The following is a 22,912-nucleotide window of genomic DNA, read 5'->3' on the forward strand; positions in this document are numbered from 1 at the left end:
TTAGGACAGAGAAGGGGCCACTGTGACAATAATAGTTAGACATGATCACTCTGGGCAAGAACTGAGTGCTGGAAGGAGGTACAGGGATTTGCATGGTGACATTTCAGTCAGCATCTGTATTGCAAACCATAATGCTCAAAAGGTGGGGGGAAGAGAGGGAGGGAAGGAAGGAGGGAGAGAGAGAGAGGGAGAGGGAGATGGGGAGGGAGAGAAAGGGAGGGAGAAGGTGGGGAGAGAGAGGGAGGGGGTGGAAGTGCCTGCCATAGGGGCAGGCAGGGTGGGTGAGTGTTCTCTTCTGGCGTTGTCGCTGGCCAGCCTGTGGTGACCTGAGGGTCCCCCTTTGTGCATTCCGGGCCGAATGTAATCTAAGGGCATATTGCTTTCACCTTTCCTTAGACAGGATCCATTTGATCATCTTCATTTTACTTCTTAATAATATTCTTAGTCATTTTGTATGGACACAGGAAGAGATATATTAAGCTTAAAGGGTGACTCTTCCTGGGGACATCTCGCTATAGATCCCAGACCACAGTCCTCAGGCCAGGTTAGTCTTTCCTGACCCCAGCAGGTCCTTATTCAGTTACTTCTTTTGGGATCATCACAGAGTTTGTTCCTTGACCACGCTCTAACTTATCATACTTTTTATGGCGCTTGGCCTGTCCTTTTTTGATGCCTGGGTAGCTGACAGCTTGCCCGGAGTTCATGTAAGTCCCTCATTGGGACCCTTCTTTTGGGGTATTAGGAACTAAGGGCAACTGAGGCTTAAGTCAAGTAAATGTGACGGATGCCCCGAGTAAATATTCAGAATCAGTTAACTCCCAGCTTACAGAAGCATAGCATCAACTGTCTTCCTGTGTCTGTACAAAGAGGACATTGCTTGAAAGCAAACTATGCACAGAACATAAAGGAAAGAGAAAAGCAATATTTCACTTATGTACACAGTGTCAGAAGCCCTAGGAAGAATTTGACTTTACAAGATACAGGATCTGATTTGGGGGTAAGTGATTTATAGATAGGGGAAGAGGAACACAAAGGAGAGGTTAAAGATGAACACAGAGGATGGGGAGTGCCTGAAGGTATTGGGTGTGCCTCAGGAGCACTGTGGTGGGAGTAACTCAATAAACCTAAGCTCTCTGTGGAAGGAGAAAGGACAAACCAATCTTAAACCTTAAAATGCTCAGAACTATAATTCAGTGGTGGGGGAGGTGGCAGGAGGGTAACTAACTGGGTGGTGGAAAATGTAAGCTGGTGAAGGGACAGGTGTTGGAACATTGTATGACAAGTTTGTGACTATATGTCGCAGCGTTTCAATTAACAAATGAATTAGCCACAAAAAAGATAATCGTACATTCCTACATGACATTTTCTTTAGTTAGTGAGTGTAACAGCCACACATGCACACCCGTGCCCCTAACTTCACAGGCTTGTTCCAGCTGCGTTATTTCTTAGCAGAACACTGGACCAGGGAGTTCAAGTGGGGTTAGTTTTGGGGGGATTTGTGTATTCATTTCCTGTATGACACTACGGAGCACGTGCTAAGTGATGCACTGGGTCCAGGCGTCGGGGTAACGAAGGTTTGACTCCTGCCGCCACATAGCGGGGTCCTCCTTCAGACCCCCAGACTCTTCCTGAGGTGCCCAGGCCGTGAGCACCATGGAAGTATTTTCCGCATGTGGCCTCAGTGCTCTGCGGCATGCTAACGGCCCCTTTGTCTGTTTCCTCTTCGTGGTGCTGGGACTGACCTGGGCCGTCTGGACAGGGAGGGACGTGCGTGCTGGCCCCGATGGTCAGGGCAGCCTCGTTGGGGAGGGCCCGGCCCTGCTGTGTGGGGATGCCCCCCGGGACCCCGGCCGTGCTCTGCAGGCCTGGCAAGGTTCTAGGCTGCCACGCTCCGGGATTGTTCTGGGCTGCCTGTCTGTGATTTGTCCCTTTGTCCGTGTGCCAGGCTGGACAGCAGGTGAGACCTGGCCATGCAGGGGGTGCCCTGCTCGCCTCCTGACCTGCCCGCATCATAGTCGCAGCCTGTGTGCTGTCGGAGGGACAGCGAGACAGGAGGGGACCTCGGTCACTTCGGGGAGGGGCCCAGGCTGGCCCTCTGCGGGGGGTGTCAGGTGACAAGGAAGTTCCCGCCTCCTTGCCGCAGTGTCCTGGGGAAGCGAGGGACACCTGTCCCTGCTGACCTTCCTCCCGGAGGGACACAGTCTGAGCACAGGGCTGAGGGCACAGTTCCCTGCACGAGTTCTTCGTGCCCATCTTAGTGTAGGGGCATTCCACAGCTCAGAGTCTCGCTGCCTGTTTGCTGAGCGGAAAGGGAGAGGCAGGCTTGGCCTTTGGAACTTCCCGAAGCCACCGGTTTGCCCTCGCACTCGCACCTTGGCCTGGGAAGCACCTGATAGAGGCCTGAGCTCTTTCTGTGGGCTCCCAAACGCTGCTTTTATCAGGAAGGGGGTGTTGAGGTTACACCATGCTCAGGGGCCTGGATGTGGAGCTGATCCTTGGGAAGAGCGTTAAATTCGGGACCACCTCTCTGGGCCCACGGTGAGGGCTGAGAGGGGCGCCCAGGGTGCGAGGGATGAGGTGGGGATGTTCGTTTCCGGGGCTGTTCCCGCTGAGCTGGCCTGGGAGGCAGCCCCGGCTCTGTACGGCGCGAGAGGTCTGTGGGCACCAGGCACTCTCCTCAGCTTGCCGGCACGAGCACCAGTCCTGGCGCCCGCCCGAGGCCCTGAGTCTGGGACCGCCTGGTCTTTAAGGCACCAATCCTCCTGCCCAGGCTGGAAAAATTCTTTCTCTTATTTATATATGTGATTTTTGTGCCACACCCAGTGGTGCTCAGGGCTTCCTCCTGGCTCTGCACTCAGGAATCACTCCTGGTGCGCTGGGGGACCGTGTGTGATGCCAGGGATTGAACCCGGGTCAGCCACGTGCAGAAAGCAAATGCTGTGCTACCTTTGCCCTTGTGCCAGGCTGGACAGCAGGTGAGGCCCGGCCGCTTCAGCTCTGAAAAGGGCGGGCGCTTTGGGAGCGGCCCCTGCAGGATCACCTGCTTTTCCCCTCACCTGCTCCGGTGACCCCAGTGCTACCCCCTACAGACCACACACAGAGTAGTAGCAGGGTCTTAGACACTGCTCTGATTCTGTGTGATGCCACAGTTGAGTGTTCAGATAACTGCACACACATGCACATGAATGCACACGCACACATACATGCACATTCACACACATACATATGCATACACACACGCATTCATACACAAACACACACATGCACAGTCACACACACGTATGTGTAAACTTTTCCAGTTTGGGGTCACATCCACCAGTGTTCAGGGCTGGAAGGTCACTCCTGCAGTGCGTGTGGAACCCTGTGGCAGGGGCATGAACGCAGGCTTCCGGCATTCGCACTAATCCTTTGCACCCTCTCCCTGGCCCATGAATATGTTTCTCTTTGTTTTTGTTTTGAGTCACACGAGGCAGTGCTCAGGGGTTACACCTGGCTCTGCACTCAGGAATCATCCCTGGCGGTGCTCCAGGGACCATGTGGGATGCCAGGTTGGCCTGTGCAAGGCGAACGCCCTGCTGTCGTTCAGGCCTGAATATACGTATATATAGGGTTTCTATGTCTATAGCCATACCTACCTATCTGTCTGAAGACCGGAAAGTGCTTTTGTCACTTGAGTTGGGAAGTGCAGAAAGTGCAAGTGGAGGGACCTAGAGGAGCTATTTGGCTAACTGACGGGCACAGAGCAGGGATTGGGAGTGCTCGGGCAGTGGGGCCCTGGCCCAGCCGTCCTTCCCTCTGTCCCGCCCGGCAGAGGCCGTGCTGCTGGCCGGGAGCGTGCTCTGCTGCGGTGCCTGCGAGGGTCGCCCTCCAGTGTGGGCTCGTGCTTATTTGGGTGCTTGTCAGGGTGTTTCGCGTCTGGGCCCGGTGCTTGCACGTTGCCGCTCACTGGGCCGCACACGGATCTCACATTGTTCAGGTGTGCCTGGCTGTGCGGCACGCCAGGGACCTCACTGCTCAGGGATCGGATTCAGGGCCCCATGGTCGGGAGGCAGGTACCATTGCCTCTGACTCATTCCCAGAGCCTCTCTTACTCTCCTACTAACTTCAAGCTATTCCTCGCCCTCCCTCCTTCCCTCCTCCCCCTCCCTCCCTCCCTCCCTCCCTCCCTTCCTTCCTTCCTTCCTTCCTTCCTTCCTTCCTTTCTCTTTCTCTCTCTTTCTCTCTTTCTTTCTCTCTTTCTTTCTCTCTCTTTTCTTTCTCTCTCTCCTTTCTTTCTCTTTCTTTCTTTCTTTCTTTCTTTCTTTCTTTCTTTCTTTCTTTCTTTCTTTCTTTCTTTCTTTCTTTCTTTCTTTCTTTCTTTCTTTCTTTCTTTCTTCCCCACACTTGGAGATGCTCAGGGGTTATTACCAACTCTGCTCTCTGCTAGCATGTAACTGGTTAGTGTTCCCTTAACCCTGGCTGGTCTTTCCTTTCTAAACAAAGGCCTGGCTTGGGCAGGGAGTGCAGAGGGTTTAGACTAAAGTGTGGACGAGGACCCAGGAAGAGAGGAGCCTTTATGGAGTGTCTGCTTTCTAGGGGGTGCGTGAGAGACAGAGGGAGGAAGGGATGAAGAAGGGACAGAGAAGGGAGTGAGAAAGGAATAGAAGAGGCAGTGAGGAAGAGGAGCTGCCTTAGGGGTGCAGTTGGAGGCTAAGAATTAGAAAGAGGAGCGAGAGCTGGAGAACTAAGTGCATCTTTACTTTCTCAACTTGCCTCGCCTTTTGTTTTCAGTGTGGTGGCAGAGGGGAGGGGAGAGACTGGACCTGAGATTCATCTTTCTGCAATTCTCTGGGGTCAGTTGCTAGGGCTGGGGGTACTGCCCTGCCCAGCCCCACTGACCTGGATTAGCTGGGCCAGTGCTGCACTGCTTCTCAGGGGAGCACCCACCATGCTCGGGGACTGTGGAGTGCTGGGGATTGAACCCTTAGCCCCTGTGCCAGCCCTGGTTTTGCCGTGTGTGGGAATACCGCCAGCCTCTGCTTTCCTTTTGCTGTCAGGAGGGCAATGGTGATTTGTGCTTTCCCTCCTCTCAAGGCTGGAGAATAAAGGTTACCAAAGTCCGAGATTGCCCCCTGCTGGTCAGTACTGAGATAACAGCTTTCCTCATTCACTCACAAGTGCCGCAAAGGCCAGTGGACCCACACCTGGAGCGTCTAAAGGCATCACACCCGCAGGGGGGCTGCTCCCAACACGGAGAGCATCTCGGTTGGTAAAAGCCGGGAGCAGATGCAAAAAACTTGAAAGGAAAATACCTTTATCTTTTAGGAGTTCACTGTATCACTGCATCACTATCATCCCGTTGTTCGAGCGGGCACCAGTAACGTCTCCATTTGTCCAAGCCCGGAGATTTTAGCAGCCTTTTCTTACTCGTCTTTCCCAACGATTGGAGGCTCTTTCAGGGTCAGGGGAATGAGACCTATCGTTACTGCTTTTGGCATATCAAATACACCCCGGGGAGCTTGCCAGGCTCTGCTTTAGGAGTTATTGCTATTTAAATTAATAAATATCAGGTGGAAAGATTTTATTCCTAACATTTTTAGAGTACTAACATGTTGGTAGTCTTGGTAGTTTTGGTAGTTTTCTTATTTCTTCTTTTCCCCTCCCTTCCGGCTTTCCTCCTCCCCCCAGTTTTTGGGGCCACAGCTGCTGTGAGCAGAGCCTGTGTGGCACTAGGGAAGATGAGGCAGGAGCCTTAGTTTTCATACTAACTCTCTAGTCAAATTTGGCCAGTTTTTAATTGCAAAAAATTTTCAGGCAGGGCTGGAGCAATAGCACAGTGGGTAGGGCGTTTGTCTTGCACGCAGCCTGCCTGGTTTTGATTCCTCCATCCCTTTCGGAGAGCCCAGCAAGCTACCGAGAGTATCCCGCCCGCACGGCAGAGCCTGGCAAGCTACCTGTGGTGTATTCGATAGCCAAAACAGTGACAACAAGTCTCACAATGGAGACGCAACTGGCTCCCACTCCAGAAAATTGATATTTATTGGCGGGGGCGGGGGGGTTGGCTGGCAGCACTCAGGGGATACTCCTGGCTCTGCTCTTAGGGGTCACCCCTGTTGGGCTGTGGGGCCGTATGGGATGCTGGTGATGGACCGTGGGTGGGCTTGTGAAAGAGGCACGTGGCCCTCCTGCTCTCCTGTAGCTCCAGCTTCAGTCTGAGTGAAGTTTTTAAGGCGTCCTTATTGCAGATAGAAGGCAAACAGGGGTGTTGTAGTTTGCAATAGAGGTACTGAGTGGCTTTCATGTTCAGTCTATAGTCTATTTCAGTTCGAATCTTCCAACCCGAATGGGTCCTCCCGACATCCTCTACTTGGTGTTCTCGTCTCTGTCTGAGCTGCCTTTACCCCAGCATGTGAGGCCAGTTTCCAAGCTATGGGGCAGATCTCCTAAAAGGAGAGAGAACAAAGGGAATGCCCTGCCGCAGAGGCAGGGTGGGGTGGTGGGGGAATGGGGTGGGGGTTGTGGGACAGATACTGGAACATTGGTGGAGGAGAATGGGCACTGGTGGAGGGGTGGGTAAACAATCACTGTATGACTAAAATGCAAACAAAAGTTCATAAGTTTGTAACTGTACATCACAGTGATTCTCTAATAAAAATATTTAAAAAAAAAGACAAACAGGGGGATGGGACTGTGTGTGTGAATGAAGTTATCCCTTGCCAGAGATTTCTGTGGGCCAACCTGTGGGAATGGGGTGTGGGGGTACAGGTAGCTAATGAGCCTCTTCTGGTTAATGGATTGATAGTTTCTCAAGGACTTTTACAGCCTTAACATTCTATTAGTCACTCTACAAGAAACAGGCTGTAAGCAATGAAAAGCAATTTATCTTTTAAGAATTAAGTGAAATCCTTTAAACTCTTGTTTTTGTGCTTAGAGCTATATTCTGATGGGAATGTTCTAGCTCAGCTACGCCTTGCTACAGTAATTGAATGTGACTTTTGAAATTACTATCCTCACATCCACTTAAGTAAGGAAAGCAACATTAGTTATGTAGACGCCGTGGGCAATGTATCAGAACCATGGGACGTGTTACTACAGCAACACATGCAGTATCTAGTATATGTAAGTACAATATATACATATAGTGTGTATGTAAGTAGTTTATTTACCATATTCATTGTAGACATATGGTAGCATACATTTTTTTAAATTCCATCATAAAACACATACAAGTCATATGGTTCCCTGAGAATCTCCCTTGGTCTGGTATAGGGCCTGGTTTTTCAGAGTAGAAGCTTGATAAATGGCAAACTGAGTTAAGTGAAAACGAATATTAAAATGAAACACTGCAAGCCAGTATGCCCAGTTTTATACTGTGTGTTTGTTCTAGCCAAAGCTTCAAGGAGGCTGGGTGATAATTACAGTAATAAAGAACAATCTGCTCTGAGAAAAGAAATCTTGGCCTGCAATATTTTCTGGAATAGGTGATATAAAATAGAATTTTACTAAATGTAAATAATCACAACTTTTAGTAATGTGATCTAACTTGGGCCCGAGTTAACCTTTGCATTATTTATCAGTAAACACAGTGGTAAGGAAATTAAAAATCATTGCGATGGCTTATTGAATCTATTTAGAGTTCTTTAAACTACTATATGTCCTACGCATATTGTAGCCAAATAATGATGCTTAATAAAAATATTACTCATCTTTTAATTAAAGAAACTTGGCATACTTCTAATCAAAACCATTTTTAGGAGTTAATATATGCACATATATAGTAATAAAGTGATACTTACATTACAGCTAGTACTTATAAAAACACACATTTCCCCCAGTAAGTGAAAGTCATGAATTTTGCTAGCAATGTTGTTGAAGCGGAATTTACATGGGAGCAATGTGAATGAAGTCACTTATTAAAGAGAGGGGTGGAGAATCTCTGAAGGCCAAGAGAAATGTTTAGTAGCCATTGAACTACTTTGGCTAGATCTCAATAACTGAAATTTTTGTCTTTCCCCTCAAGGTCCTGATCATCCTCATTGTTTGTCCTACAAACTGGAACTTGGATCAGACCAACAAATACCATTTGACTGGTACCCGTTTGCCACTGTCCAGTTTGTGATGCTGGACACTTGCGTCTCGGGGACTGAGGTCCGGTCTCTGGGGGTGGAGAGTGATGTCCAGCCACAGAAACATGTCCAGCAACGAACTTGTTACAACATCCAGGTACAGCCCCAACCCCTTGGTCCAGGCTTCTGGAGCTCCTGGAGCTTCTGGAGCTGAGATCTGATTCGTTTGTAAATATTTGCTGCCTTCAGCTTCTGCTGTTAACCTTCAGCTTGTTACTTTTTTCTTTTGGTTTGTTTCTGGGCACTACCTTGCCGTGTACAGTGCTGGCTCTGTGCTCAGGGATCACTCCTGGCGGGGCTTGGAGACCACGGATGGTGTGCCCGGGATTGAACTCTGCTCAGCTGCCCACGAGGCAAGCACCCTACTGTCTCTCTGGCCCTGTGTTCTTGGCTTGCTCAAGGATGATGATTGTGTGGTTTTTGAGCAGTGCTCAGGGCTTACTCCTGGCTCTGTGCTCAGGGTCACTCCTGGCGATGCTCGGGGGGCCTGTGCTGTGCTAGAAAGTGCATGGCAGGCACTTTCCCACTGTCTCTCTCGTCCCAGTTTTGCTGACTGTGTGTGTGAGACCAGCAAAGAGCCCAGCCATGGAAACTTAAGGATCAACCCCGAGACTCGTTCTTCGCTTAAGTTTAGCGATGATCTGGGGCAGAAGCAGTCAGCTCTCCACGACAGACTCACGTTTCAGAGGTCTATTCCTAATAACAAGTATATATATATATATATATACACAAGTATATATATATATATATATATATATATATAAAGACTGGAAACCTTTGACTATTATTTTTATTTTTTTATTTATTTTTTGCTTTTTGGGTTACACCCGGCAAATGCACAGGGGTTACTCCTGGCTCTGCACGCAGGAATTACTCCTGGCGGTGCTTGGGGGACCTTATGGGATGCTGGGAATCGAATCTGGGTTGGCCACATGCAAGGCAAATGCCTACCCACTGTGCTATCGCTTCAGCCCCCAAAAAGTATGTTTAAATAGCATTTCTCAAGATGCGTTCTGCAGAACATGTGTTCCATAAAATGAGACAGAAAAAATCAAGTTGGTGAATGCCATACATTAATGTGAAATAAAACCCTTCACAAGTCCTGCAATAAAGAAACTTGTTAATCAACTGCTCTTTGATTATAGACTTGGGCATTTGCATATGAAACAGCCGTCCATATGGCTGTTCTGTGTCCACACAGAAGTGTTGTTCTGTGAAGTGGAGCCCCCTTGATAGATGCCATGTAGCTCTCACACCAGTTTTAATTTAATTATTTATTTATTTATTTATTTATTTATTTTTGCTTTTTGGGTCATACCCGGCGATGCTCAGGGTTACTCCTGGCTCTGCACTCAGGAATTACTCCTGGTGGTGCTCGGGGACCATATGGGATGCTGGGAATCGAACCTGGGTCGGCCGCGTGCAAGGCAAACGCCCTCCCCGCTGTGCTGTCACTCCAGCCTCCCGCTTTAATTTTAAACCAGCTCTTCTGTGTTTTGGGCCCAGTGAATCACGTGGGACAGACAGTGTGGCTCTTTCTTTCTTTCTATTTATTTATTTGTTTATTTTAAAATTTTATTTAAACTCAGTGGTTTGCAAAGTTGTTCATAGTACAGTTGTTTCAGGGTTCAGTGTTCCAACACCAGTCCCACCAACGGGTGACTTTCTCTCCACCAGTGTCCCCAATTTCCCACCCTCCCCAAGTCTGCCCCCTGGGCAGGCACAAGATAATTTATTTCACATTGCTTGCTACAATGAAATGATAAGTGGGATTATCAAAAAAGAGTTCAGTAAAAGGAAATTTGTCAAACTTGTATCTTAGCATGGTGCTATTGAAGCCATGTCTGAGGCTCCCTTTGCCAGCTGGACCTTCTTACTTTTCTCGCACGTGAGCGCAGCTGGCTTCTCTGCTGCTTTCCCACGTGATTTGCACTGCAGCTCCTAAACTTGCTCCTCCTTGTCACCACCGAAGGTAGAGTGGCCTCGGCCACGTCGTTCCCAGAGTGTCTCGACCCAGTGATGAGTGTTTTGCGTAGAGACGTTATTTAAGTAGGAAAAAGTTTCCAAAACCACATACAAAAAACTGTGGAAAAATATCACGTTAAAAAAATATCACGGGCTGGAGTGATAGCACAGCGGGTAGGGCGTTTGCCTTGCACGCGGCCGACCCGGGTTCAAATCCCAGCATCCCATATGGTCCCCTGAGCACCGCCAGGAGTAATTCCTGAGTGCAGAGCCAGGAGTAACCCCTGTGCATCGCCAGGTGTGACCCAAAAACCAAAAAAAAAAAAAAAAAAAATCACAAAGATGACTCAGCACATTAACAGATCTAATATTTTGGGGCCTTTTCCTTTTTTTCCTTTTTGTCTTCTGCCTGAGCAGTTGTTTATACCTGGCACTGAAAAGATAAAATGGATGGTGGGTTCAGGTTGGAGCAGCAGCTCGACTGCCCCTCCCTGGCACCCCTGTGTCCCCCCCAGCACTGCCAGGAGTAACCCCCGAGCATTGGCAGGTGCGACCCCAAAACAAAACAAACAAAAAATCTAATGGTGGGTGACTGCGTTCCTGTGCCTCTTCTCCCTGGTGCCTCAGTTCCCCCAGCAGCAGGAAGGGGCCTGCCTGCCTTCAGGCCATGCTCCCTCTGGGAATGGCTGATGACAGGGATGCAAGGCTGGACCGATCCTTATCTTCAGCACTTGGTAGAGCTCTGCAGGGCCAACCCCTAGGCTGTGACCCTCTGTGCCCCACCCACTGCCAGCCTCCTCCTCCTCCTTCCCGGTGTGTGGGGGAGGGCGTGAGGTGGGGGTGAGGGCTTCCCTGTGACTCCTGCACTGCAGCCTCTGGTTCTGCTCATTGGCCCACCTGACCTGCGACACTGGGTTCTTTATTCTGTCACTACCTGTTTTCCAATTTGGGGCGGGTGGTGGGGGAGTTGCCTTTCTGGGTCACAGCCAATTATGCTCAGGGCTGACTCCTGGCTCAGCATTCAGGGATCACTCTTGGCGAGATCAGGCAACTGTATGGGATGCTGAGGATCTAGCCCAGGTCAGCCGTGTGCAAGGCCAGCACCCTGCCCGCTGCTCTGGCCCAGTCTCTTTAGCTTCAGTAGCATTTGCTACTTGACCAGCAGCTGGTAAAAGTCAATTTCAGGGGATAGTACAGTAGGTAGGCATTTGCCTTGCACGCGGCTGACCTGGGTTCGATACCCAGCATCCCAAGAGCACCGTCAAGAGTAGTTCCTGAGTGCAAAGCCAGGAGGAACCCCCTGTGCATCACCGGGTGTGACCCAAAAAGCCAAAAAACAAAAAAGTCAATTTCAGGGTGTTCCCTTCCATATGTATAGCTTCAGAGTGCTCCCTCCCACCTACAGTTTCAGAGTGCTCCCTCCCACCTACAGTTTCAGAGTGCTCCCTCCCACCTGCAGCTTGAGTGCTCCCTCCCACCTGCAGCTTCAGAGTGCTCCCTCCCACCTGCAGCTTCAGAGTGCTCCCTCCCACCTGCAGCTTCAGAGTGCTCCCTCCCACCTGCAGCTTCAGAGTGCTCCCTCCCACTTAGTAAATCTCTCTCGAGTAATTTCAGGTGCCAGAGACTCAAGGTCCAGACATGCCTGTCCTTCCCGATCTGCCCTTCTCTGGGGAGAATAATTAGTGAATAAATAAAGCACTGTGAGAGACCAGACTGGGGGAAGCAGAGGCCAGGGCTTCCTCTGTCCCGGGGCAGGGAGCCCAGGGCGAGTGGAGGCGGTCTTGGAGCTGGCTTGGCAAACTCGAGGGACCAAAGGGACAGCCCATTTGCTGGCTTGGAAATGGGATTGTTGGGGTTCATTAATGTTTGACACTTCTAGTGGGTTAAAGCTGGCCGGATTGTGGGGGACAGAATTGAGCAGAGGCCTGGGCAGATCAGCAAATGTCCTATCAATATATTCACTCTCTAGACAGTAGTAGAAAGAGTGCTGACTTAGAGGAAGTTTTGGGTCCTATAAGATCTGAGCCCGGTGCCCTCATTTCAGAAACAGAATTTCTCAGCTCACTCCTGCCTGAAATCCAACCTTTAAAAGTGAACGGAAAATGCCCCCACCCCCCGCCCCCTGGGCTACTATTGTCTGCAGCCCTGGATGGGACAGTATCATGCATTTGGGAAATAGTGTTCCAGGGGAGGATGTGGGCTCCTGGGCTGACCAGAGGCTGCGGCTGGTGTGTGTGTGTGTGTGTGGGGGGGGGCGCCGCCTGCCTCAACACCTCGCCTGAGAGTGAGACTGAACAGACGTCTGCATTGTGTTCCATCTGTTAATGCCGCATGCGTTTTGCTTTTCCACAACAGGTTGAAATAGAGAAGAAGTGGATTAAAATCGACGGTGAAGATCCAGAGAAAGCGGGTGACTGCGTAACTCAGTAGGGGGAGAGCGGCCTGCCAGGAGATGCGATTCCGAAATGCAGAGTCTTATTTCTGACCGGTGGGTGCCCTCAGAGCAGCGGCCTTGGGACTGGCCCAGTGGCTCTTTCCTGATGGTTAGGCCCGAGACCAAACAATCTGCATGTTTCTGACCAGCTGCTACCCGAGCGTTTTGATCTAACTAGCCCAGGCTTTGCCTAAGGTTTTCACTTGGAACTCAAAGACACTGTTATTTCTGTGTGCGGCCTGATGGGCAGCGTGGATGAACTGTATTTGCCGTTGGATTTCTCAGTGGTCATCGAAGGAGACACCAGCCAAACACTTCATTTTCCTCGGGGCTGGAGCGATAGCACAGCGGGTAGGGCATTTGTCTTGCACACAGCCAATCCAGGTTCGATTCCCAGCATCCTATATGGTCCCCTGAGCACCACCAGGGTAATTCCTGAGTGAAGAGCCAGGAGTAACCCCTGTGCATCACTGGGTGAGACCCAAAAAGAAAAATAAACAACCAAAACTCCCAAAAAACCAAATACTTCATTTCTTAGTCATCGTGGAGACACGGCAAGTTGTAGGATGTTGGCACCACAGGTTAAAAGGAAAATCTGAAAATGTCTGTGATTTTGAGTTATTTATTTTTCTGCCTTCTTACCACATTGGAATTAATTGTCAGCTCTATTTGGTCCCATTTTTTCCCCCTGTATACCATCATTTTCCAAATGTATTTGTATTCTGGTATGTGCTGCAGGGCTATTTCCCTTCATATGCATATTTTAGCGCAAGTCATGAAAACACATGGCCTTTTGCTTGGAGACTCCTTTCCAAATGGAATCCCTAGTTGAACACAAAATTAAAATATTTATGTACATTAAAGATGAATTTTTTAAGTCCGTGGTATTGTTTTCTAAAAGTTCTGACTCTAAAAATGTATGTGATTAAGTATTATTTGTAATGAATGCCAGTATCTTCTTGAGTAGAAGTATTAATCACAATATGATTATTTTATGCTAGTTCTGCCATTATGCTGTTTATGCTAATTCTGCTTAATTTAGAGTATTTTTCTTTGAAATATCCTGAAAAACACAGGATTATTTTATTTAGATTTCCAAGAGATGACACTTTTATTCCTCACAATTAGATAAATGTTTGGTTTCTAATGAAAACTCAGTGGTTAGCATTCCTAACCCTATTTAATTATTTCCTTTTAGTATTTATGGTGAAGGATCAGACTTTTAAAATTTATGAAATCTATTATTCTAGGTGTTTTTTTTTTCAGTCTGAAAAACAAACTCTTCCATGGGATATTAACACATCTTCAATTTATGCTGAATCTTAAATATGATTTACAACTCTAGTAAGTAGGGTTATTTTTCCCTCTATTTACTAGATTTGTTTTCAGTCCAAGCTGATAATAATAATGTTTTTCCAAACAGCACTTACTTGTAGGGTCACAGAGTTTGTCATATGTTTTATTCGATATTATATCATATTCATTTTAATCTGCTCAAAACCAGATTCAAACAAACATTCATGATGTATCAATTGGCAGATTTTATTGCTTTTCATTCTTTGCCAGATAGGCAAAGGATGTAAAAGTCGACTCTCAAATTGGTGTTGCTCCTTTTGACTTTGCTCCATGCTTATAATATATGCTCAACACTCCCTGTTGTTGCAGAGGAGGGCAGAGTTGTGATTGCATCTTTAACAGAAACAGCCATCCACCTTTTGTGATCATCTGCTGAGGTACACTGGGGAGCGCTTCAGTGTGGAGGCGGGCTGAACCCCGTGCTCTGCGACCCCTCAGCAGAAAGCTGGGTTAATTACAGCCGTTCCTTTCAAATTTGTTTTATGGCACCCTGCCCATAAAGAACTCAGAGTTTAATTCAGTAAATTTAATGAATATTAGCACCACGAAATAAAGTCAACCAAGGGTTTACTTAATCACCCCAGCCCTCCACCCCGCCCCCTGTTTCATGGGGTGCCCAGGCTCTGTGAGCACCGTGATTTACTCACCGGGTCCTCCAGCCTTCCTGAGCTTTCTATTCAGGAAACAGAATAACAAAAGACTGACTGACACCCAAATTGAGTTTCTGCAAGCCATGCAAAGGTTGATCGCATTAACAGTGGGATGCTCCTGCATAATTGTTCATTTGCACATCTATTAGGATTCTTAAATATTCATTACTCAGTGTTAAATTAACATTCTGTGTATGGAGGAGAGGTTTTTTTTTTATTACAATTCTTCTGACCTCAGAAATGGCAGGAGGTGAGGTGTAACTAGGGTGCTTTAAGTGAAAAATCAGATTTGGTCCTTTTAGACTTCTGAAATAGAAGGTAGACTCGCCATTGCTTGACATCAAAGGAAGACTTTCCAAACAATGTAACTGGCAGGCTAGAGAGATAGCACCAGGGGAAAGGTGTTGGCCTTGCACACGACTGGTTTGACCCCTGGCACTGCCAGAAAGCACAGAGTCAGGAGCAAAACTTCAGCAGAGCTGCGTGTGTCCCCAAATCCAAAACCAGTCTTCACCCCCACTCCAAATCACTAACTAGCAATACTGCTTTTACGTTTGAGAGGGGCAGAGAGAAGGGAGGGAAGGATGAACCACTCCTTTCTAGCATTTGAATTAAGCGATTTAGATCAACCCTTCCTGGGTTTGAGCATTTGAGGGTCTGGTTTGCTTGAGCAATCGGTGACCAGTTCTGGTCTGATTGCTTCCTGGTGGAAGATGATATTAACTGTGGACATGAATTCTAGATTTAAAGTTACTTACTGTTGTGTGGGTCTGAATTTAAAGGCATTTTCTTTTTCTATGGTGATAGAAATAGTTTATCAATTGAAGATTCTAATGACTGGAATTTTTTATTTGTATATGAAACAAGTTTGAGGGTTTTAAGTCCCTTGGTTCTGGAGCTATTTTTTAAGATACATACAACCTTTTATCTTATGAAGTCAGAAACTTCTTTTATAATGACTTACTGTTTCTTACTAAAGATATTATTTTATGTCATATCAATACAAATATAAACCAGGTTAAGCCTAAATAATCCTGTAACAAAATATTTTGTAGAGTGATATTGATCTTTTTCAAAATTAAAGATTTATTTCAAATGATTATTTCCTGTGCTGTGTACTTCTATTGCGAAGCCTGGGACTTTTATTTTTTTAATGTATGAGATAAATTTCAAACTTAAGCAATTGACTTGCTGTCATTAATGATAATGCTCTAGTTTATGATGTTGGAGAATTTAATTTAATTTATTAAAATTTACTTTATTATAGCTCTTGGTAGCTTGCCAGGTTCTCCGAGAAGGAGAACTAGGCTGTAAGATGGCAAGCTACCAAGAGCTTCCTGCCTGCATGGAGAGCCTGGCAAGCTCCCCTGATGTATTCATATGCCAAATACAGTAACAATAATGGGTCTCATTCCCCTGAACCTGAAAGAGCCTCTAATACTGCACCGTTGGGAAGGACGAGTAAAGAGAGGCTTCTAAAATCTCAGGCCTAGGACGAATGGAGATGTTACTGGACCTGCTCGAGCAAATCGATGATCAATGGGATGACAGTGATAGTGATACTTTATTATATTGTAGCTAGTATGGTACTATAGAATTAAAGTTCATGGTATTGATGTACACCCTGATGTACACTAGTGAAGTGCCCGTGACCATCCGCCACTGTCGTTTGTAGAATGATTTTAAAGAGAGGCTGTAATTATGACTCATAAAATTCCATGTGCTGAGGCTTTACTTACTGCACTAACTAATGAGGGAACTGGCAAAATGCTATGCCCGTCCAAGGACAGAGATAGGTATAGGAAGTCAGAAGTTCTGAGTTGAATCTGCAAGTGGATGCAAAAGAGATCTACTGGCAGAGCAATCATCAGTCACTTCTCTGAATCCAATACAATTAATTTGCCTTTGTCTGGACGAGGGTCACATGCATTACCAATGGTCTAGAACTTAGAATTGTAGAACAACCCAAAGCCAATGTGAATACGGATGACCTGACTAAACTGGACACCTACTGTGGTATTGTAATCGATAAGAAATTGATAGCTGACTTTTGAAATAGTGAGAATATATTTCTCATGCTTATTTGATCTCTATCCACAGTTCCTTTTGAGGCAGTTTGGGGCCACCTGTTGTGATACTCCTGACTTAGTGCTCAGGGGTTATTCCTGATGCTACTCAGGACTGTGTGTGGTGCTGGGGGTTGGAATGGGGTCAGCTGCATTCAAGGCAAGTGCTCTCCCTCTGTATTCTCCCACTCACAGTTCCCTATGCCAAGCTCCCCACCTGGGAGTTGACCGTGGAGTGAATCACCAGGAGGTGGATGGTGATTGGAAGGAAAACCAATACACCGTGGGGCTGAGAGACTCCCATCTCAGGGAGGGAAGAGGCCTGGAGGCAGAAGGTCAAATGTCAAGGTCACTGATTTTATCCGTTGTGTCTAAGTAATGAAACCCTCCGTTAAAGGCCAAGAGGAAGGAGCCTAGAGCTTTCCTGTCCTGCCTTCCAGAAGATTTGGGGTATGTGGGGTGCCTGGAGAAGATCTGGGTGCTTCATAGCATTTCCCCACACCTGGCCCCAGGCGTCTCTTCCATCTGTTTTTGGATAACCTATAAATTGGTGATCCCATGAATTAATAGGTTTCCTGAATTCTAAACCTCCTCCAGCAAATTAATCAAACCTCAAGAGCAGATCCTGGCGCCTTTGGTTCATCACGCCAATTGGTCAGAGCACAGGTAAGAGGCTGGGGGTGGGGGCGTGGAAACACAGCCCCAGCCCCTCCTTCCCCTGTGAGAGCGGATTGCGGCTCTCGCAGTCAGTGAGCTCTGAGTTCTGCTGGAGTCAGAGACGCTGTCGACAAGTTTACCTTGGAACTGCATCCGTGAGCCTCTAACTGGCTAGATCACTTTTACTTGTTCCTGGTTCCCAGGCAAATTTTGTGTGCAGGGGAATTCTAAGGAATTTTTTAATGCAGGCGAGGATGAGAGCTGTGATGTGCAGTGAGGGCCACTGGCTCACGCATTGGTGCACCACGTGCCTTCCGGGCTTGAAGCCCACAGTTTGATTCCACCCAGCCCTGTCCTGAGCATGAGCCTGCATTTATTTACTTATTTATTGTTTTGAAATTTTTTTTATTCAATCACTGTGAGGGGCTGGAGCAATAGCACAGTGGTAGGGCATTCGCCTTTCACGTGGCCGACCCGTGTTCAATTTCTCTGTCCCTCTCAGAGTGCCCAGCAAGCTACCGAGAGTATCGCGCCCCCATGGCAGAGCCTGGCAAGCTATCCATGCATATTGGATATGCCAAAAATAATAACAAATAAATCTCACAATGAGAGACGTTACCGGTGCCCGTTTGAACAAATCGATGAGCAACGGGATGACATGACCGTGACACCATGAGATACAGTTACAAAACTTTCAAGTTTGAGTTTCAGTCCTACAATGATCGAACACCCATCCCTCTACCAGTGCACATTTTCCACCACTAATGTCCCCAGTATCCCTGCCCCCTCCCACCTGTCCCCCTGCCTCTATGGCAGACAATTTCCCTCTTTCTCTACTTTTAGGCATTATGGTTTGCAGTACAGACACTGAGAGGCCATCGCGTTTGGTCCTTAGTCTACTTTCAGCACACATCTCCCATCCTGAGCGATCCCTCCATCCATCATTGACTTAGTGGTCCTTTCTCCATCCCAGCTGCTTTCTCCCCGAGCACTTATAAGGGCCACCGCAGAGGGTACAAATCCTGCTCATTGCAGTGAGGAGAGAGAGAGGCCCCCCCCCTCTTTGCAACAGCAAGGAAGGGAGGGCATGGTGCGGCGGGCTCAGAGTTACTGAAGGGCTTTTTGTATTTCAGTTTAGAAAGACATTTTTATGTAATTGCCAGAGCTGTCTTCTAGGAGGCATGTGTTGGAGGAAGGGCGGTGTCCACGTGAAGCATAATGGTCGGTCAATCAGCGCTAAGAAAGTCTTTCCTAGTCACCCCTCCAGCCCTCCCTGTTTATATGAGAAAACCGCTTTGCGCTGAAATTCAATTTTTTGTTTAACTAGTTAAATTGCAAAATGCCCTCAGGAAGTAAAACCTCCCAGAGATTTTACTAGGGTAAAATCTGCTGAGTGGCACACAGCTGGGGCTAATAGGGCTGCTCCAGCTGTGTCCAGCCACGAAGCAACTGATTCCATGTCACAGACCAACTGCATTTGTAAGGGAATTCCTCAAGTTGCCCGGTCAGTTCTCCTCTGCTTTGTTCAACTTCCCTCCCTGCCGCCACCACCGTTGGTGCAGGCATCGATTCCATTAGGCTGATCTGATCACAGTCCCCGCCTCGCTGCAGCTGCTCTGCTTCATGCCCGGCTCCTCACCCAGTGCCCCAAAACTCAGTGCTGGGTGCAGTAGAGCCCCCGGAAGAAGATCAGTATTTAACCGTTCTCGATGGCATTATCACGGGACTCAATAGACTCTTACGCACATCTCAAGTTCATAGAAACAAAAGGCTTATCCTATTGTACCTGCATGAATAAAGACCAGCCAACATCTAGCTTGCTTGCAACTTAATTATTAAAGCAAAAGAGGTCAGAAAGCTAACAGCTGACTTACAAAAAAATAAATGAGATTAAGTAGAGGGTCATGTTCCGTCTGTAAACAGCTGAGACTGGTTGCCTGTGTTTTAAGATTGTAGCTTGTTTCTATGAGAATTCCTGGGTAAGAAATGCAAATCACTATTAGACGTTTTTACATATTTTCTCTCATCTTCTGCTCACGTATATGCCCCAGCAGCGCCTTCCAAACCTCAGGTGGAGAATAACTCATTTAAATAACGTGGATGATCTTATTTAAATAATTTGAGGGAAGTGGTCGACAGTTCCCAGAATTCCCATGTAATGCAATTTGCAATATACTGCGGGAACAGAAGAGGGCGCTCTTAGGCAAGCACCTGATGCCGAGAATTAAAATTTGGTGGTGCTGTATTATGATTAATAAAAGATCTTGGGGGCATTTTTTTGTAAAGCATTTCAGAGCATTGCGAGTCCAGTGGAGTATAATTAAAATTAATGCAGTAGACAAGCACTTTAAAGTATTCTTAATGCCTTGTCTAAAAATGCTGCTGAAGACAATTTTACACATCCCAAAGATTTAAATACCATGCTTATCTCTAAACATCCAAAGTACTAAAGAGAAGAGAAAAATAGTTTCTACTTTCTCAACAGATATCAAACCATTTTTTTCCCTAACGAGAGCTAATGAACTGTAAATCTGCTTGCTTTACGAGATTTATAAACTAGTGTGGACCCGTTCTGAGGGACTTGTGAGCTTTCCCTTGGAAAATCAAGGACAACGTGGTTCCTAAAAGCTCCATCTCAGGATTATGGCTTCAGATTTTCCCTAGCAAGAAGCAAGTAGGTGCTTCCAGGAGGATATTCCTTGTTACTTTCTCTCAGGGGTGAGAGTTCTTGGTTAGTCCTCAGAAATTAATACTGAACTACAAGATGTGCTTATCTTCCTAGGCATAGGGACATCCTGCCCCTCCTTATGCATACAGTTAGAATAATTATTTACAAAGCTTAAACCATGGGAGCAGGTCTTTTGTTTTGGGGCCAAACTCAATGATACTCAAATGTTCAGGGGTTACTACTGGCTCTGCACTCAGGAATCACTCCTGGCAGTGCTCAAATGACCATAAGGAAAGCTGCTTATTGAACGCAGGTTGGCCGTATGCAAGGCAAACCCCCTCCCTGCTGTATCATACTCCAGCCTCGCGTGAGTCTAGCTTGCAAGTGGCTTCCTAGTAATAGCTCCCATGTTGTTTGTGTTTTTTTTTTTAGCGGGGGGGGGGGGGAGAGCCACACCTGGAGATGCCCAGGGCTTACTCTTGGCTCTGCTTGGGCTTGGGGGACCATGTTGGATGCTGGGGATCAAACCCTGGTCAGCTGCATGCAAGGCCAGCCTTGTCCACTGTGCTATCTCTCTGGTCCTAGCTTCCATCTTAAATAACAAGAGGCTGCCTTGGATAACTGCTACCTGTAAGTGGCCACTTGGAACCACCTAAAATGCGCTGTGACTATGGTTTCGGTTTATCATTTTGCTCATCAAGGAATCAAAAGAGCTATGCTTGGAATATCACATTTCACTCAAGTGAGAGAAGGAATCTGGAATTCCGACCTCTGTTGATGATCAGGAATCAGGGACGCTGTCTTGTTTGCCAAGGCTTCGAAAATCAGATGGGCCAGACATGTAATGAGACTTAGAGACAACCGCTGGACTAGAACTAGAGCTGTTACTGACTGGATTCCATAGGACGTCAAAAGACCGCATGGCTGCCCACCTACAAGATGGTCAGACTTCTTCATCAAAACCCCGAATGAACGGTTTGAAGCTCTTCGTGTTCCTGGAGCGAGCAGATACCATTGGGCTGCACTAGCATGCGACAGGGACAAATGGAGATGTTACTGGTGCCCTCTCGAGCAAATTGAAGATCAATGGGATGACAAGTGATACAAGTGATTTTTGCTCATCATCACATGGTGATGTTTATTACTTGCTTCATATGTGCCCATGTTTTTCTTGGCACTGGGGACAAACTGTCTCCCAAAGAGTAAGTTCCTCTTTTTGTAGGACGTGTAATAGTGAAAAAAGTCAAATAAATAGGTATCAAATTGGAATCACTGCTACTAGTGGGGGAGAAGAACCAACAGAAGCATCTTTTAGGCAGAATCTATTGAGAAGAATGTTTTATCCAGCTGGTTTGGTCTGAGTTCCCTCTGCCAAGAAGGTATTCTAGGAGGGACCTGGAGGATCAAGAGAGGAACCCCAGGAGGAAGGCATCCAGCAGAGAAACGGGCTTGGAGAAAGGCCCACTGGGTGGCTGGAACAGAGGAGGAGGAGGAAGAGGAGGAAAAGGAGGAGTTGGAGGAAGAGGAAGAGGGGGATGGCGATGATGGGTGGGAGAGAGGAAGGATCATGGGTGGGCAAAGGAAGTTAATCAGAGGGGTTTGTGTACTCCTGCAAAGACTGAATTTGCTTTGATTTCTTAAAAAACTTTAGATTATTTAGGCACTGTGGTTTACAAAATGATAAATTTTAAATGTTAAAAATTTAAATTTTAAATATCAGCAAAATGATAAACCGAAACCATAGTCACAGTGCATTTCAGGTGGTTCCAAGCGTCACTAATGGTGTCAGACTTTCAATGTTCCAACTCCAAACCCCAACCCAAGCCTGGTCTGCATTCCCCACCCATGACCAAACTCCCCTCCTTTGCCAACTGATTGTGTGTGTGTGTGTGGGGGGGAGTGCGGGGGAGGGGGTTGGGCCACACCTAGTGATGCTCAGGGCTTATTCTTGGCTCTGTGCTCAGGGATAACTCCTGGAGGTGCTTGGGGGCCCATATGGGGTGTTGGTGATCAAATCAGAGTTGATTTGATGTGAAAGACAAGTGTCTTCAACCCCTGGGTAATTTCTCTGTAGTCTCTTAGCTCATTAAAATTTGTTTTTCCTTATTATGGTTTGGGTTACATTCTTATGCTATTTTACTGAGTGAGTGGAGGCTGCAGTAAGGTTTTATGTCTGGGGAGGCGGGGGGCGTGACCTAAACTGTGTTAGATACTAAGATGCTTCTGCGGCCATAGAAGGGAGTAATGGCAGGAACAGGCTCAGTGTGGATCTAATGGCGTGGGCTGGTGGGATGGAGTGGATGCTGGGTGTGAGAGAAAGGAGAGAGCAAGGCTGGAATCCCACGGTTCTGTCCTGAATAAGAAAGAGTTTTTGGTTTATTTGTTATCAGGGTCACCCCTAGCAATGTTCAGGGGTTACTCCTGCCTCCACACTTAGGAGTCAGTCCTGGCCGTGCAGGGGGGACCATATGGGGTGCTGGGGGTCAAGCCTCAGTTTGCTGTGTGCAAAGCAAGGGCCCTGCTCGCTCTACTCTCTCCAGCCCAGAGAATGGAGTCTTTGTGGAGATGGGGAAGGCTGTTAAAGAAGCAGTTTTGGGGAGAAATATCAGAAATCCCCTTTTGGTGCTAATTCTGAGATGCTTAATAGGCATCTAAATGGGGTCAGCAAGTAGCTGCGGACTAATACCCACTTAGAGGGCAGGAAACAGGGTGTGGCTCATAGAGGCCTCGGGACTGAAGGCTGTGACAATGGACAAGATCATCTGCACATGACAAGGAAAAATGACAGAAGTTGTCTGAGAACTGAATAAAGCTTGGAGGTCAGAAAAATAGGGCCCATGAAGACTGAAGAGGGGTGGGCACCTAGAATAGCGGAGCTACTGCCCCAGGTGCGGCTGGGAAGGGAAACTGAGGACTCACACTGGCAGTGAATTTCGCAGCGTGGGTCTTGACAGATTGACACAGGATGCTGTGAGCAGATGGCAGTAGGACTCTGTGGGGTGACATCTACT

General features: G+C 47.4%; 1 protein-coding gene across 2 annotated transcripts in view; it reads left to right on the forward strand.

Moving 5' to 3' along the window:
* The window catches only part of STON1 (stonin 1), a 46,900-nt gene extending 31,294 nt beyond the window's left edge, over positions 1-15,606 (forward strand). For both annotated transcript variants that reach the window (XM_055123038.1, XM_055123039.1), the window contains exons 3-4: positions 8,000-8,202; positions 12,426-15,606. In XM_055123038.1, the coding sequence (XP_054979013.1) occupies positions 8,000-8,202; positions 12,426-12,500 (278 nt within the window). In that variant the 3' untranslated portion in view covers positions 12,501-15,606. The remainder of the gene's footprint in view (positions 1-7,999; positions 8,203-12,425) is intronic.
* Positions 15,607-22,912: the final 7,306 nt, after the last annotated feature.

The sequence above is a fragment of the Sorex araneus genome, chromosome X (genome assembly GCF_027595985.1).
Source record: "Sorex araneus isolate mSorAra2 chromosome X, mSorAra2.pri, whole genome shotgun sequence".
In the NCBI taxonomy this organism is placed as follows: Eukaryota; Metazoa; Chordata; class Mammalia; order Eulipotyphla; family Soricidae; genus Sorex; species Sorex araneus.